The sequence below is a fragment of the Palaemon carinicauda genome, chromosome 1 (genome assembly GCF_036898095.1).
Source record: "Palaemon carinicauda isolate YSFRI2023 chromosome 1, ASM3689809v2, whole genome shotgun sequence".
NCBI lineage: Eukaryota > Metazoa > Arthropoda > Malacostraca > Decapoda > Palaemonidae > Palaemon > Palaemon carinicauda.
The window spans coordinates 131,192,152-131,207,151 of NC_090725.1; the positions used below are offsets into that span (position 1 = coordinate 131,192,152).

Below are 15,000 nucleotides of genomic sequence, written 5' to 3' on the forward strand. Positions count from 1 at the left end.
AGGAAGGCTATATAGAGCAGCAGGTGTTCAACTGTGGTGAAACCGGTCTGTTTTGGAAAAAGATGCCTAGTCGAACGTACATTACCGCCAAAGAGAAGAAAATGCCTGGACATAACCCAATGAAGGATCGGTTGACTCTTGCGCTTTGTGCCAACGCCAGCGGGGACTGTAAAATTAAGCCTTTATTAGTTTACCATTCAGAAAACCCTAGAGCATTTAAAGCACATAGAATTAATAAAGACCTGCTACATGTTCTATGGCGTTAATTCTAAGGCTTGGGTTACTAGGCATATCTTTGTGGAATTGGTAAACGTAGTTTTCGGCCCTGCAGTCAAGAAGTACCTTCAGGAGAGGAATTTGCCCTTGAAGTGCTTGATTTGTTTGGACAATGCACCCGCTCACCCCCCTGGACTCGAAGATGATATCATCGACGAATACAAATTCATCAAAGTGTTGTATCTTCCACCGAATACCACCTCTATCCTCCAGCCCATGGACCAGCAAGTCATCTCTAATTTTAAGAAGCTGTACACCAAGCACTTATTTAAGTTAAGCAGTGCTTTAATGTCACGTAAAGCACCAACTTAACTTTGCGTGAATTTTGGAGGTGCCACTTTAATATCGTGCACTGCTTAAAGATCATAGATCAGGCTTTGGAGGGAGTAACTCGTCGAACCCTGAATTCCGCCTGGAAGAAGATTTGGCCTGATGCTGTTGCTCCCAGAGATTTCGAAGGTTTTGGCCCCGAGAATGAACCTGTGGTTGCCGCCAAGGAAGACGTCGAAGAGAATGTATCTCTTGGCAAGTCCATGGGTCTGGAGGTGGATGAAGATGACATCACCGAACTCATCGATGAGCATCGTGAAGAGCTCACCACCGAGGAACTCAAGGAGCTGCAAGCCATGCAGCATGATGAGTTCCAAGTGCAGTTGAGTGAGTCGGAGGAGACTGAGGAGGTAGGCCAAATCTTAGGTACGGCGGAAATAAAACAGATGTTGGCATATCATCAACACCTGGTTGATTTCATCGACAAGCATCACCCACAGAAACTTCAGGTTTGCCGTGTTGTTGCGCAGTTGGATGATGTTTGCTTAACTCATTTCGGAAAAATCCTCAAAGCCGTACCAAGCAACTTTCACTCGATAGTTTCTTTAAAAAATCTATGAAACGGTCTAGTGATCATGACGAAAAGAAAGAAAGTGAAGCAAGGAAAAGGAAGACCGAATCGGGTGAAAGTGATGAAAATTAAAAATAAGACGAAAAAAATGTAAAAGGAAAATTATAAAAATGAAAAAAATAAAATAAGCTAAGTTAAGTTAAAGTTCACGTAGTGTAAGTTATCGTAAGTTATCGTACACGTTATCGTACAAAGTCGCCGTCCCTACCTCCTCGCTGATCTTCCGTCTCCTCCTGCCTAGCAGTCCCTACACCTGCGCTGGCCTGTCGCTAAGGTAAGGTGTTAAATTAAAACCCCTTTTTTATTTATTTCTTTATTAATCTTTTTTTAGATTTTACTGTGTATTATATTGTATTAATGTTATGTGTAATTATGTGTACAGTGAACCCTCGTTTATCGCGGTAGATAGGTTCCAGACGCGGCCGCGATAGGTGAAAATCCGCGAAGTAGTGACACCATATTTACCTATTTATTCAACATGTATATTCAGACTTTTAAAACCTTCCCTTGTATGTAGTACTGTTAACAAACTACCCTTTAATGTACAGAACACTTAATGCATATACTACAGTACCTTAAACTAAAACAGGCACAAATATTAAAGGCGATTTTATATCATGTGTTTCCTAAACACGCTAAAAAGCACAATAAAAAATGGCAACCAATGTTTTGTTTACATTTATTTCTGATCATAATGAAGAAACAAACTGGAGGTAGAGCTTTGCTTAGTACCTAGACATATTTCCCATACTATTCCCTTAGAACTACATCACATCTTCCTACTTAGTGTGTGTGTGTGTGTGTATATTATATATATATATATATATATATATATATATATATATATATATTTATATATTTTATATTTTTATATTTTTATATATTTATATATTTATATATTTATATATTTATATATTTATATATTTATATATTTATATATTTATATATTTATATATTTATATATTTATATATTTATATATTTATATATTTATATATTTATATATTTATATATTTATATATTTATATGTATACACATATACATACCTACATACATACATGCATACATATATATATATATGTTACTGTATATATATGGGTTATGGAAAAAATCCGCGAAGTGGTGAATCCGCGATGGTCGAACCGCGAAGTAGTGAGGGTTCACTGTTGTGATTTATTAAGGTGTTATTATGGGTTTTTAGGCTGAGGAACGAAATAAGTAAATTACCGTGTATTCTTATGGGAATATTTGCTCCAGCATATGATCGTTTTAACATACGAAGCAGTTTCTGGAACGAATTAAGATCGTATGTAAAGGTATCACTGTAGTTGCATCATACCACCTTTTTTGTGTGACAAGCAATGCCTCTTCATAAATAAAGATGCCCATTCATAACCAGGAATGCCATCTTTAAAGGGAACATCAATTCTGTTAGCTTGTAAGAAGTCCTTGATAATGTCACAAAACTCACTCGGTGTTGGACCCATCCCCATTTTCTCCATACGATGAACCATATCTGCAATCTTCTCTTCAAGTTCCAAAGACAATGCTGTTGGTTTTCCCTGTCAAAGTAAAACTACGTAATTGCAAATATGTTTTTTTTATGAGATAGGTATATAAATCAACATGTTCATTATCAGGAGATAGGTATATAAATCAACATGTTCATTATCAGGAGCCATTCAGCTTGCCCTATTATCAGTGGTTGGTTGATTGCCCTCCATAATGACCTTGTGTTTCTTCAGAAGCGTGGTTGACATCTTGTATTTTCTGTATGTTGCTCTTATTGAAGCACTTTCAGCTACTTCTTGTAGAGCTATTTTAATTGTTTCTTCATTATAAGGTTTAACAACTTTTTTATAATTCCGTACCATCCTTTATGTCTTAAACTATAGTGACTTAAGTCTAGAAATTAACATGCACCTTAATCTAATTCCTGGATATCTGCTTGATTTTGTCTAAATTATACCTGGAAAAGGAATTTCTGGGCTCCGACCCGTGTCGCCCAGTGAAATGCTCCTAAAGCACCATTTCTAAGGTATATAACTGCTATATATTCCCAGAGAAAAAATTACTTGGGAATGCCAGGTTGAACCCAGCTCGCTCACCTGTATAACCAGAGCATATATTTGCAAAATAAATAAATATTTGAGCACATATAAAGTTTCCTGTAATCTTGGGGGAAACAAATCACATTGGGGTATGAATAATTCATCCAATGGGGTAAGAAAAATTCAAGTTGGGGCAAGAAAAATATTAGTTACATGAATTTTTCTTACCCCACTTTCTGTACATATTTGGGGTAAGGAAAAACCCCTCCTCCCCCCCAGGGAGGAGTTCCTGTCCTTAAAACAACTATGGGAGGGGGGGGGAGGGGTCCATCTGAATTTATCTTCCCCAATATCATGCTCCTAAAATGTTTCTGGGGGAAAAATTTTTTAAAGTATATCAAGGTGACCTTAAAGTTTTTTCAAACTTTTTTTATAATGGTTCCAGTAAAAGGTCAATATCGGTCATAATTTTTTGGTTTCAAAAACATTAAAAATATAATTCTGAAACTAGAATAGTTGGTTTAACATCACATAGCACTAAAATACAAAAATCTTGTAACAGTGCAGGACTAAGGGGGTGTTACATTTTTGCCCCAAACACCCCTGTTTTTTTCTTCCGCCACTTTACTATACTTTTGTATCCCACCCAGCCAATTGCTGTGACCTTCCCTTCCAATATTAAAACTATAGAGCTTCCTGATCAGGGAAGCTCAAAGATAAGGGTTCTAACCTTTAGGGATAGAAAGTGTACTACCACTGACCCTTCGAAATATTTAATATTTTAGGGTAAATTGTAGACTGATTTCTAATCAGAGTATTGAAGGAATTCTATTCTTACAATATAGGATTGGTCTCAGCAAAAGACTGGGCAAGGATACACAGGATATGTTGGAAAATTACTGTATAATATATACAATAGTTTTCTATGCAGTATATACTCTACTGCAAATATACTGGCTACTGTGTAATCATATACTGTAATTTAGCTGGCATATTGCCGGCAGAGCTAGTCCCTGACGGCACAGTCCGGCCGGCAGGTTTGTACCCGGCGGCACTGGTACAATCAGCATGCTGCCGACTGAGTAAGTACCTGATGGCGCCGGCCCGGCCGGCAGCATGTATATGGTCGGCAGGTTTGTACCCGGTGGCACCAGTACAGTCGGCATGCCGCCGACCGAGTAAGTACCTGGCGGCACTAGCTGATAGAGAGAGAGAGAGAGAGAGCATGGAGTGAAGGACTGCCTTATTACAATGTATGATTACACTAAATAAGGATGTAAGTATATAAACTTACTGCCTTCCTCCAGAAGGAAGGTTCAAATGGAAGGGGAGAATGCATTATTCAGGCTTCCATCCAGCCACAAAGACCGTTGCTGGCATTGCCGGAAACAGGACTGTGGATGGCAGTCAAAGGGAGGACTGAAGAACCTTCAGCGGCAGGGGGGTCTCCCACTGGCAGCCGCCATAGCTGGCACAACCTTCCTGGATCCTATGTCCGTAAGGGAAAGACTGAGTGGCTAAACAGCTGCTTAAGTAGGAGCCCGGCCGACCCCGCAGCCCGCCGGCAAGCGGTGAGATTGCAGGACGACGGCCACAAGGAATGCGATGTCTAAGTCATCGCTAAAGGACAGAGGGGGTAGGGAAAAGGGTCCTGTATAAAGTATGGAAGGAGGCGGCAAGGTTGCTGGTCCTACCACACAACGAAGAAATAATGTTTCAATATCGGGGCCATCCTAGGCAGCTGGAGAATTATCTATTCTTCAACCTAGGTTCTGCCAATAGAGTTAAGGGGGAGGCGGCAGGCTTGCCGCCCTCTCTCAACATGGGAGAAACATCGTTTCAGTGCCGGCGCCATCTTAGGCGGCAGAAGAATGTCTATTTTTCAGCCTAGGCTCTGTGAGCACAGGACTAGTCTTCTAGACCGCAGGGGAGAAGGTGGCGGCATCATACAACCACTTGAAGTGTGGCCTAGGGAGGTCTAGCCTCCTATGCCGGCGGCTGAGTCCGGCAAGGGAGTGACTACTCACCCTGCCACCCGGCCATTGGCAAAAGACTGTCAAAAACCCAAAGTTGGCTATCTGCCGGCCAGGGAAAGAGTCAGAAAACACTAGCCTAGTCAAGCCGGAGTGTCTACTCAATGACAAGACCAAGATAGGGTTGTAGCCTATGACTACACTCAGAGGGAAGGAGGGATTACCCTTAAATCTCCACAGGAGACAAGTATCGAGTAATATAATTCTAGGAGTTGTACTATCTCCCATTTAATTAATAAAACGATACACGAGGGTAAACGGGGATAATATTTGAAAGTGTACTACATCGCCTAGGCTAGCTAGCCTAGGCAAGACGAGATCTCGGTTACTTAAATCGCCGAAACTCTAACGTATACGATTGACAAAAGGAAGAGGAAATTATTCATAAAATAAATATCTTTACTAGTATAATTTTGCCTAAATAGCTTTCATAATTTATTAATGCTATTACAACTGGGAATCGTTCTGCTAACTAAATAACTCGTGCTTAATGAATGATGGCGTCCATGGCGCCTCCGGTGAAAGGCCTAGATCCTAACACAATTAATTACTCTTTCACTGTGGAACAGGAACTAAAAATTATACATTGTAAAGAATCAATACTCAACTTTTCAGAGGCGAAATAAGCTTTAGATTGAATAACAATCCTCACAAAATCGATCAAAAAGGTTAAATCATCAAGGAACACCACCATGCAAATTCGCTACAAAAATAGGAATAACCGCCATCTTGGATATTGCACCATCTAGATACTCAATAGTTGTATGGGAGGAAGGGTAACATTGATAACGGCTCCCCTTCTAATTTGCCACTCTTCCCCCTCGAGGCGAAAACGCTATTAGGGGTGAAGATTGCTATGTGTCGTATCAAGATTTACGTCCCCTGATATATGATATCCTTAAGAGAAATTTTAAGGATATTTGCGCCAGAAGTTAGAATTCTGGAGACCTAAAGGTAAATTCTCTGGGAAAATCACTGTACAGTAGTTCAAATATCCCTTGGAAACTACTTGTAGGAACCTTCCATCAGGACGACATGGCTTGAGCCCAAAAAAGATATTAGATTCAATACATCATGCTGGTATCAGATTATCCACAGGAGCATTTAGGAACCTCACCTATGATATGTCTCCTTGTTGATGCTGGAGAGTTATCTCTAGACCTTAACCGAATGTCTTCTATTATTTGGTCTTGGTTCAGATTGCAAAGAATCCCAAATTCTTTAGCCTTTCATACTGCAAGCCTCGTAAGGCACTCAACATACTTGCACCCAAAATCTCCTCAACCTTATGGCTTCCGGATGAAACAATTATTAAACAGTCTTAATATAATTAGAATTAATGTGATTCCATTTAAAGGAATGCCTCCATGGAAATTACCAGAGGTATCTATTTGTGAATAATTTATTGGAGTTATGAAGAATATGACTGACTTAAAAATTAGGTCTCTTTTTATTGAACATGTTGCAGAGCATAGGGGATCAACTCTTATATACAGTATACTGATGGCTCCAAATCTGATGCTGGCGTTTGATTTGGAGCACATAGTAATGTTTTTGATTTTAGAGGTGCACTTCCTGTAACAGCTTCCATATTTACTGGCGAACTGTATGGCATACTAAGCTATTGAGAAAATAGCGTAGAAAGAGGGTAATTTTACCATTTTTAATTATTCAAGGAGTGTCCTTCAAGCCTTAGAATTTTTAAATCTAGTAACCCTCTAGTTATAAAGATTTTAGAATGGCTTTTTAGTATTTGACGGAGAGGTATAATGGTTCGATTTTGTTGGGTTCCAGTACATATTGGTGTGTCTGGGAATGAGAAGGCAGATTGGCTGGCGAAGAATGCTGCATCCGAGTTGTCTCCAAGAAGGTATCCCATTCCGTGTAATGATTTGCTACCTAACATCAAAAAAATGCTTTTTTAATAAATGGCAACATCACTGGGATAGTCTAGATGGCAATAAAATAAGAGAAGAAACAAATGTCATATCTCCTTGGAGGTATAACATGATGCCCCGAAAGTGGGAGAAGTCTCTTTGTCGTGTCCGGCCAACACCAACCATATTGCAATGACTGTTTAGTACCTTTTTACAGTTGAGGCATTTGACTGAATGCCCCAATTATAGTAACTTAAGAAATAGATATGTATTTGAGGCTCGAGGTGAGGGTGGCAGTTTCATCCTTGCCAAGATTTTTGGACCTGATGTGTCCTACTATGCGAACGGCATTTTTAGATTTATTTCAGAAGCAGGTTATCTGAAAACTATTCGACTTCTATAATGACATCTTAACTTGTGGTTTTATTTGAATATTCTTATATCTTTTATTTGAAATAAATATCAGCGTCAATTCCCTTAGATGTCAGGATGCCAGAACACTTTAAATCAATCGCCCCCCCTTTTTTTTAGTATGTGCCGTCTTTCTCCCAGCAATCTTGATTCACAGATGCTCAGACAGCTCAAAAGTAGTGTTCACTTATTGGGACTAGATACCTATAAATGTAATGTAAGATAATTTAGGATTGAATTTAATTTTTTTTTCTCTTGGTGTTGGGGAATTTTGTTTAATGCACTCACGAGTACGTTAATTTCTTTGTATTGGTAATGTATCTAAACATGTATTTCATTATTGCTTATTCATTTGTCTAAAACTCAGGTTAATTTTCTTTTTAGGAAACTGTGTACAAGGATGGAGTGGTCTTTAAAGATTCATCTTTTGATATGATGGATATTGCTTATTCATTTGTCTCAAACTCAGGTTCATTTTCTTTTTAGGAAACTGTGTACAAGGATGGAGTGGTCTTTAAAGATTCATCTTTTGATATGATGGATATTGCTTATTCATTTGTCTCAAACTCAGGTTCATTTTCTTTTTAGGAAACTGTGTACAAGGATGGAGTGGTCTTTAAAGATTTATCTTTTGATATGATGGATATTGCTTATTCATTTGTCTAAAACTCAGGTTCATTTTCTTTTTAGGAAACTGTGTACAAGGATGGAGTGGTCTTTGAAGATTTATCTTTTGATATGATGGATATTGCTTATTCATTTGTCTAAAACTCAGGTTCATTTTCTTTTTAGGAAACTGTGTACAAGGATGGAGTGGTCTTTAAAGATTTATCTTTTGATATGATGGATATTGCTTATTCATTTGTTTCAAACTCAGGTTCATTTTCTTTTTAGGAAACTGTGTACAAGGATGGAGTGGTCTTTAAAGATTTATCTTTTGATATGATGGATATTGCTTATTCATTTGTTTCAAACTCAGGTTCATTTTCTTTTTAGGAAACTGTGTACAAGGATGGAGTGGTCTTTAAAGATTTATCTTTTGATATGATGGATATTGCTTATTCATTTGTTTCAAACTCAGGTTCATTTTCTTTTTAGGAAACTGTGTACAAGGATGGAGTGGTCTTTAAAGATTTATCTTTTGATATGATGGATATTGCTTATTCATTTGTTTCAAACTCAGGTTCATTTTCTTTTTAGGAAACTGTGTACAAGGATGGAGTGGTCTTTAAAGATTTATCTTTTGATATGATGGATATTGCTTATTCATTTGTTTCAAACTCAGGTTCATTTTCTTTTTAGGAAACTGTGTACAAGGATGGAGTGGTCTTTAAAGATTTATCTTTTGATATGATGGATATTGCTTATTCATTTGTCTAAAACTCAGGTTCATTTTCTTTTTAGGAAACTGTGTACAAGGATGGAGTGGTCTTTAAAGATTTATCTTTTGATATGATGGATATTGCTTATTCATTTGTCTAAAACTCAGGTTCATTTTCTTTTTAGGAAACTGTGTACAAGGATGGAGTGGTCTTTAAAGATTTATCTTTTGATATGATGGATATTGCTTATTCATTTGTTTCAAACTCAGGTTCATTTTCTTTTTAGGAAACTGTGTACAAGGATGGAGTGGTCTTTAAAGATTTATCTTTTGATATGATGGATATTGCTTATTCATTTGTCTAAAACTCAGGTTAATTTTCTTTTTAGACTGGGTTTAAACCCAGCCGCAAGAAATGCTGGGAGAATCCCTTCAAGATTAAAACATCTGTCTGGAGTGATGATGATAAATTTACGTCGAGTGATGAAGAATTGCCAGACCAGACAAGGAGGTTCCCCCCAGGAGTGTCAAATATAGAGGAATTCCTCACATTAGTCAATGAAACTAAAAAAAAACACATTGCTATGGCTATGGCTATGTTAGAAAACAAGAATGAGAATGAAAATGTAAATCAACAAAAGGAGGATGAAGCACTCAACAAAGAGGATGAATCGTTGAACGATGAGGATAAATCGTTGAACGATGAGGATGAATCGTTGAACGATGAGGATGAAGCATCGAACGAAGAGGATGAAGCATCGAACGAAGAGGATGAAGCATCGAACGAAGAGGATGAAGCATCGAACGAAGAGGATGAAGCATCGAGCGAAGAGGATGAAGCATCGAGCGAAGAGGATGAAGCATCGAGCGAAGAGGATGAAGCATCGAGCGAAGAGGAGGAAGCATCGAATGAAGAGGAGGAAGCATTGAGTGAAGAGGAGGAAGCATTGAGTGAAGAGGAGGAAGCATTGAGCGAAGAGGAGGAAGCATTGAGCGAAGAGGAGGCGGCATTGAGCGAAGAGGAGGCGGCATTGAGCGAAGAGGAGGAGGCATTGAACGATGAATTAAATTTAGATGGTGAGGAATTGGAACTGGAAAGTGTGTTGCCTAGAAAAAATGAAAAAATTACCCTCAAAAGGAAAATAGAAGTAGAAATGGGCGAGCACTGCAATAGGGAAAATGAAACTTCATGGCAGAAAAAAAGAAGAATCGAAAATTTAATAACGGAAAACGAACCAAAAACGCAGGATCACCAACTATATAAGGAAAAGGAGGAAATGGAAGAACATTCAAGTAATGTTGGAAATGTTCAAAATGATAGTGTAATTTGTAATGAGAAAAAAAGGAAAAGAGTAAATGAATTGATCGAGGACGACATGAGTAAGAAAAATATTAAATTGACAAGAATATCAGTTAGAAGTGAAATAGGTAAAACAATTAGGGGAAGGCAAAGAACCTATTTCCTCCGAAATAGGCCCCATAGGAAAGCCAATCACCCTTATAACTTGAGACCTCGAAAACCCTCTCAAAACATTTATACTTATACTAGGAACAATATGAAAAGTCATAGTGAGGCCAAGAATTTCAGAGAGCAGAAGAGTATAAGGGGTGTAACCCAAAAATGTAACCAGGCAAATACTGTAAAAACAGTTAAAGGAAAGAGAGGGAGGCCACTGAAAGAAAACAAGGTAAAAGAAACCTTTACTAAAGAGGTGAAGGGAGTTGGAAGGCCTAAGAAAGAAAACGCATCTGAAAGATATGTAAAAGAGCTGAAGAAGAGAGGACGGCCCAGGAAATATGGAACATCTGAAAGGTGTGTAATAGAGGTCAAGAAGAGAGGACGGCCCAGGAAATATGGAACATCTGAAAGGTGTGTAATAGAGGTCAAGAAGAGAGGACGGCCCAGGAAATATGGAACATCTGAAAGGTGTGTAATAGAGGTCAAGAAGAGAGGACGGCCCAGGGAATTTGGAACATCTGAAAGGTGTGCAATAGAGGTCAAGAAGAGAGGACGGCCCAGGAAATATGGAACATCTGAAAGGTGTGTAATAGAGGTCAAGAAGAGAGGACGGCCCAGGAAATTTGGAACATCCAAAAGTTGTGTAATAGAGGTGAAGAAAAAAGGGAGGCCCAGGAAATATGGAACATCTGAAAGGTGTGTAATAGAGGTCAAGAAGAGAGGACGGCCCAGGAAATTTGGAACATCTGAAAGGCATGTAATGGAAGTGAAGAAGAGAGGACGCCCCAGGAAATTTGGAAATTTAAATAGTGAAGGTATTCAAAAAGGCAATATTATAAGTGGGATGAAGAGAAAGAGGGGTAGGCCATGTAAAGATGAGAAAGTTAAAGTACAAGTTCTAAGGGAAATTAAAAATGGACAAAGCATGCCTGAGAAAGATAACATATGCACTGAAAAAAGTTCAAAAAATATGAGAAAGAGAGGACGGCCCAGAAAACATGAAGAGCCGAGTGACAAAGGTAAACATGAAAAATGCCAAAAAGGCAGTAACGAAATTGAAAGAAAAAATAGAGGCAGGCCACGAAAGATGCCTAATCCAAATTTTAAGGTAGAAGTGAAAAGAAGAGGAAGGCCTAAAAAAGATATGGGCAGTTAAGTGAAGTGAAAAAGAAAAAAACAGTTAAGACTAAAGACGATATATTAACCTCAAATAAGTCCTCATATTTCAACATTATTATTCCCTCTGTATTTCAATATCAGTTGGTCTAGTCTACTCTTATCCATCTAATTCTGTTCCTTGTATCTTCCCCAGTCCCACCACAACCATATCCTCCATCTGATCTGCCGACATCCAGTATTCCTCCTTCCCGTTATAGGCATGTTCGCAAGTCACTTGATTTGCTTCACCTCCTTTCTTATTAAATGGCCATAGTATCTTAGACAAGCTTCCTAAGCCTCCTCCTTCACATTACATGCTGCTATGCAGTCTAAATGCAATAGAAATGAAATGAGACAAATCAATTTCTGTCAGAGTTACAGTAGTCCCTCATTGAAAACGCCTCTACGATTGCTGTGATTGTTCACTAGTATGCAGAGAAAAAACTTCCGGAAAAAACTAACCTGAATACTCCTGTGAGAGTAGGATAAAAAACATTAGTAAATAGATGTAATTTACTCGTCCTCCCCATCTGCTTGGTTTGGCACGCAGTGTATGGGGCCATTGAAATGAAGGATTCATCAATAAAGAAATCTGAATTTTCCGTAATCCAGGTAAGATTCAGTGACTCAATGTAACTAGAATCCTGCAAAGTCTTTGATTTTGGTTGGAAACTAAATAACTTGGCAGTAATCACTATTAATGACCCAGTTTGGTATAGCTACAAGAAATATATCTTTTAAGATTTTAGGGCTCTGGATGTTCTGATTGGGTATTCATATTTCCTGAAAATAACATCTGTATCAATTTTCATGCTCACTTTTATTTATAATTTTGAAGGTATTTGTTTACAAGAGCACATTCTATTACTACAAAAATTATGTAGTCCTGCAGCTCTCCTCTTTTTGTACAGTAATTGGGAGGTTCTTTAAATGCTGGGAAAGAACATTGGGGGAGGGGTTGGTGGAGGAGGTACTAAGTGACCAGGAAACGACATCATCAACAGCCAACCAAAGAGAAGTTTGTGATGTCAGCATACATTTGGTATATTTTCGAAATAGATACTAAATTAAAAATGGAGTAATTACTCCAAAGGGTCACTTTTTGTGAAATGTATAGTCTATATTTGGTAAATATTTGAAATGAATCATATTAAAGTGCATTTTGAGAATGACCAGTTTTCCCAGACGACATTTTGCTACACTAACACCATCAAATTATTGACCACTGCCTAAGGATGCCTGCCAATTACCCGCCAATGAAAGCAGTCATACGCTGCAAAAATAGTCTTTCTCGTAAAAAGTTTCTTTTAAAGAATAAGATTATTGTCAAGTATTACCAAGTAGAATATACAATTCACAAATAGTGACACTTTTGAGTAATTGATCGATTTGTAATTTAGTATATATTTTGAATATATACCAAATGTCCGCTGACGTCACAAACTTCTTTTCGATTGACTATGTTGACGATGTCCGATCCACGTCGCTTATAACTCCTCCCAACCCTTCCCCTCCCCACCTCTGACAAATCTTGCAATTTTTTTTGCTTTTCCAGCATTCAAAGAACCTCCGAATTACTATTAAACAGAGGAGAGCTACAGGAATGCACAATTTTGGATTGATGGAGAGCATGCTCTTGTAATCAAATACCTTTTTGAAACAACCAAATTTAGTCTTATTTTCATTAGGATTATTTGTTTTCCTAGTTTCTAATTTTGATTTTTATCCTTTTTTCTCCAGTGACCCAAACACCACTTTGTTCACAAGTATGCAGAGAAAAACTAACCTCTGAATACTCCTGTGAGAGTAGGATAAAAAAACATTAGTAAATAGATGTAATTTACTCGTCCTCCCCATCTGCTTGGTTGGGCACGCAGTGTAGGTGGCCCTTGAAATGAAGGATTCATCAATAAAGACTCATGATGTAATTGCAGGATGCGGCCACAAGGAAATCTGAATTTTCCGTAATCCAGGTAAGATTCAGTGACTCAATGTAACTAGAATCCTGCAAAGTCTTTGATTTTGGTTGGAAACTAAATAACTTGGCAGTAATCACTATTAATGACCCAGTTTGGTATAGCTACAAGAAATATATCTTTTAAGATTTTAGGGCTCTGGATGTTCTGATTGGGTATTCATATTTCCTGAAAATAACATCTGTATCAATTGTCATGCTCACTTTTATTTATAATTTTGAAGGTATTTGTTTACAAGAGCACATTCTATTACTACAAAAATTATGTAGTCCTGCAGCTCTCCTCTTTTTGTACAGTAATTGGGAGGTTCTTTAAATGCTGGGAAAGAGAACATTGGGGGAGGGGTTGGTGGAGGAGGTACTAAGTGACCAGGAAATGACATCATCAACAGCCAACCAAAGAGAAGTTTGTGACGTCAGCATACATTTGGTATATTTTCGAAATAGATACTAAATTAAAAATGGAGTAATTACTCCAAAGGGTCACTTTTTGTGAAATGTATAGTCTATATTTGGTAAATATTTGAAATGAATCATATTAAAGTGCATTTTGAGAATGACCAGTTTTCCCAGACGACATTTTGCTACACTAACACCATCAAATTATTGACCACTGCCTAAGGATGCCTGCCAATTACCCGCCAATGAAAGCAGTCATACGCTGCAAAAATAGTCTTTCTCGTAAAAAGTTTCTTTTAAAGAATAAGATTATTGTCAAGTATTACCAAGTAGAATATACAATTCACAAATAGTGACACTTTTGAGTAATTGATCGATTTGTAATTTAGTATATATTTTGAATATATACCAAATGTCCGCTGACGTCACAAACTTCTTTTCGATTGACTATGTTGACGATGTCCGATCCACGTCGCTTATAACTCCTCCCAACCCCTCCCCTCCCCACTTCTGACAAATCTTGCAATTTTTTTTGCTTTTCCAGCATTCAAAGAACCTCCGAATTACTATTAAACAGAGGAGAGCTACAGGAATGCACAATTTTGGATTGATGGAGAGCATGCTCTTGTAATCAAATACCTTTTTGAAACAACCAAATTTAGTCTTATTTTCATTAGGATTATTTGTTTTCCTAGTTTCTAATTTTGATTTTTATCCTTTTTTCTCCAGTGACCCAAACACCACTTTGTTCACAAGTATGCAGAGAAAAACTAACCTCTGAATACTCCTGTGAGAGTAGGATAAAAAAACATTAGTAAATAGATGTAATTTACTCGTCCTCCCCATCTGCTTGGTTGGGCACGCAGTGTAGGTGGCCCTTGAAATGAAGGATTCATCAATAAAGACTCATGATGTAATTGCAGGATGCGGCCACAAGGAAATCTGAATTTTCCGTAATCCAGGTAAGATTCAGTGACTCAATGTAACTAGAATCCTGCAAAGTCTTTGATTTTGGTTGGAAACTAAATAACTTGGCAGTAATCACTATTAATGACCCAGTTTGGTATAGCTACAAGAAATATATCTTTTAAGATTTTAGGGCTCTGGATGTTCTGATTGGGTATTCATATTTCCTGAAAAT

General features: G+C 37.8%; 2 protein-coding genes across 2 annotated transcripts in view; one reads left to right on the forward strand and one right to left on the reverse strand.

The window, feature by feature from the left end:
- The window catches only part of LOC137645806 (uncharacterized), a 3,983-nt gene extending 934 nt beyond the window's left edge, over positions 1-3,049 (reverse strand). The window contains exons 1-2 of the mRNA XM_068378763.1: positions 2,867-3,049; positions 2,499-2,737 (exon numbers count right to left, since the gene is read on the reverse strand). Coding sequence (XP_068234864.1) covers positions 2,499-2,737; positions 2,867-3,049 — 422 coding nt within the window. The remainder of the gene's footprint in view (positions 1-2,498; positions 2,738-2,866) is intronic.
- LOC137651638 (caldesmon-like) overlaps positions 1-11,589 on the forward strand; it is a 43,725-nt gene extending 32,136 nt beyond the window's left edge. Inside the window, exon 2 of the mRNA XM_068384860.1 lies at positions 9,258-11,589. Within this exon, the coding sequence (XP_068240961.1) occupies positions 9,258-11,483 (2,226 nt within the window). The 3' untranslated portion in view covers positions 11,484-11,589. The remainder of the gene's footprint in view (positions 1-9,257) is intronic.
- Positions 11,590-15,000: the final 3,411 nt, after the last annotated feature.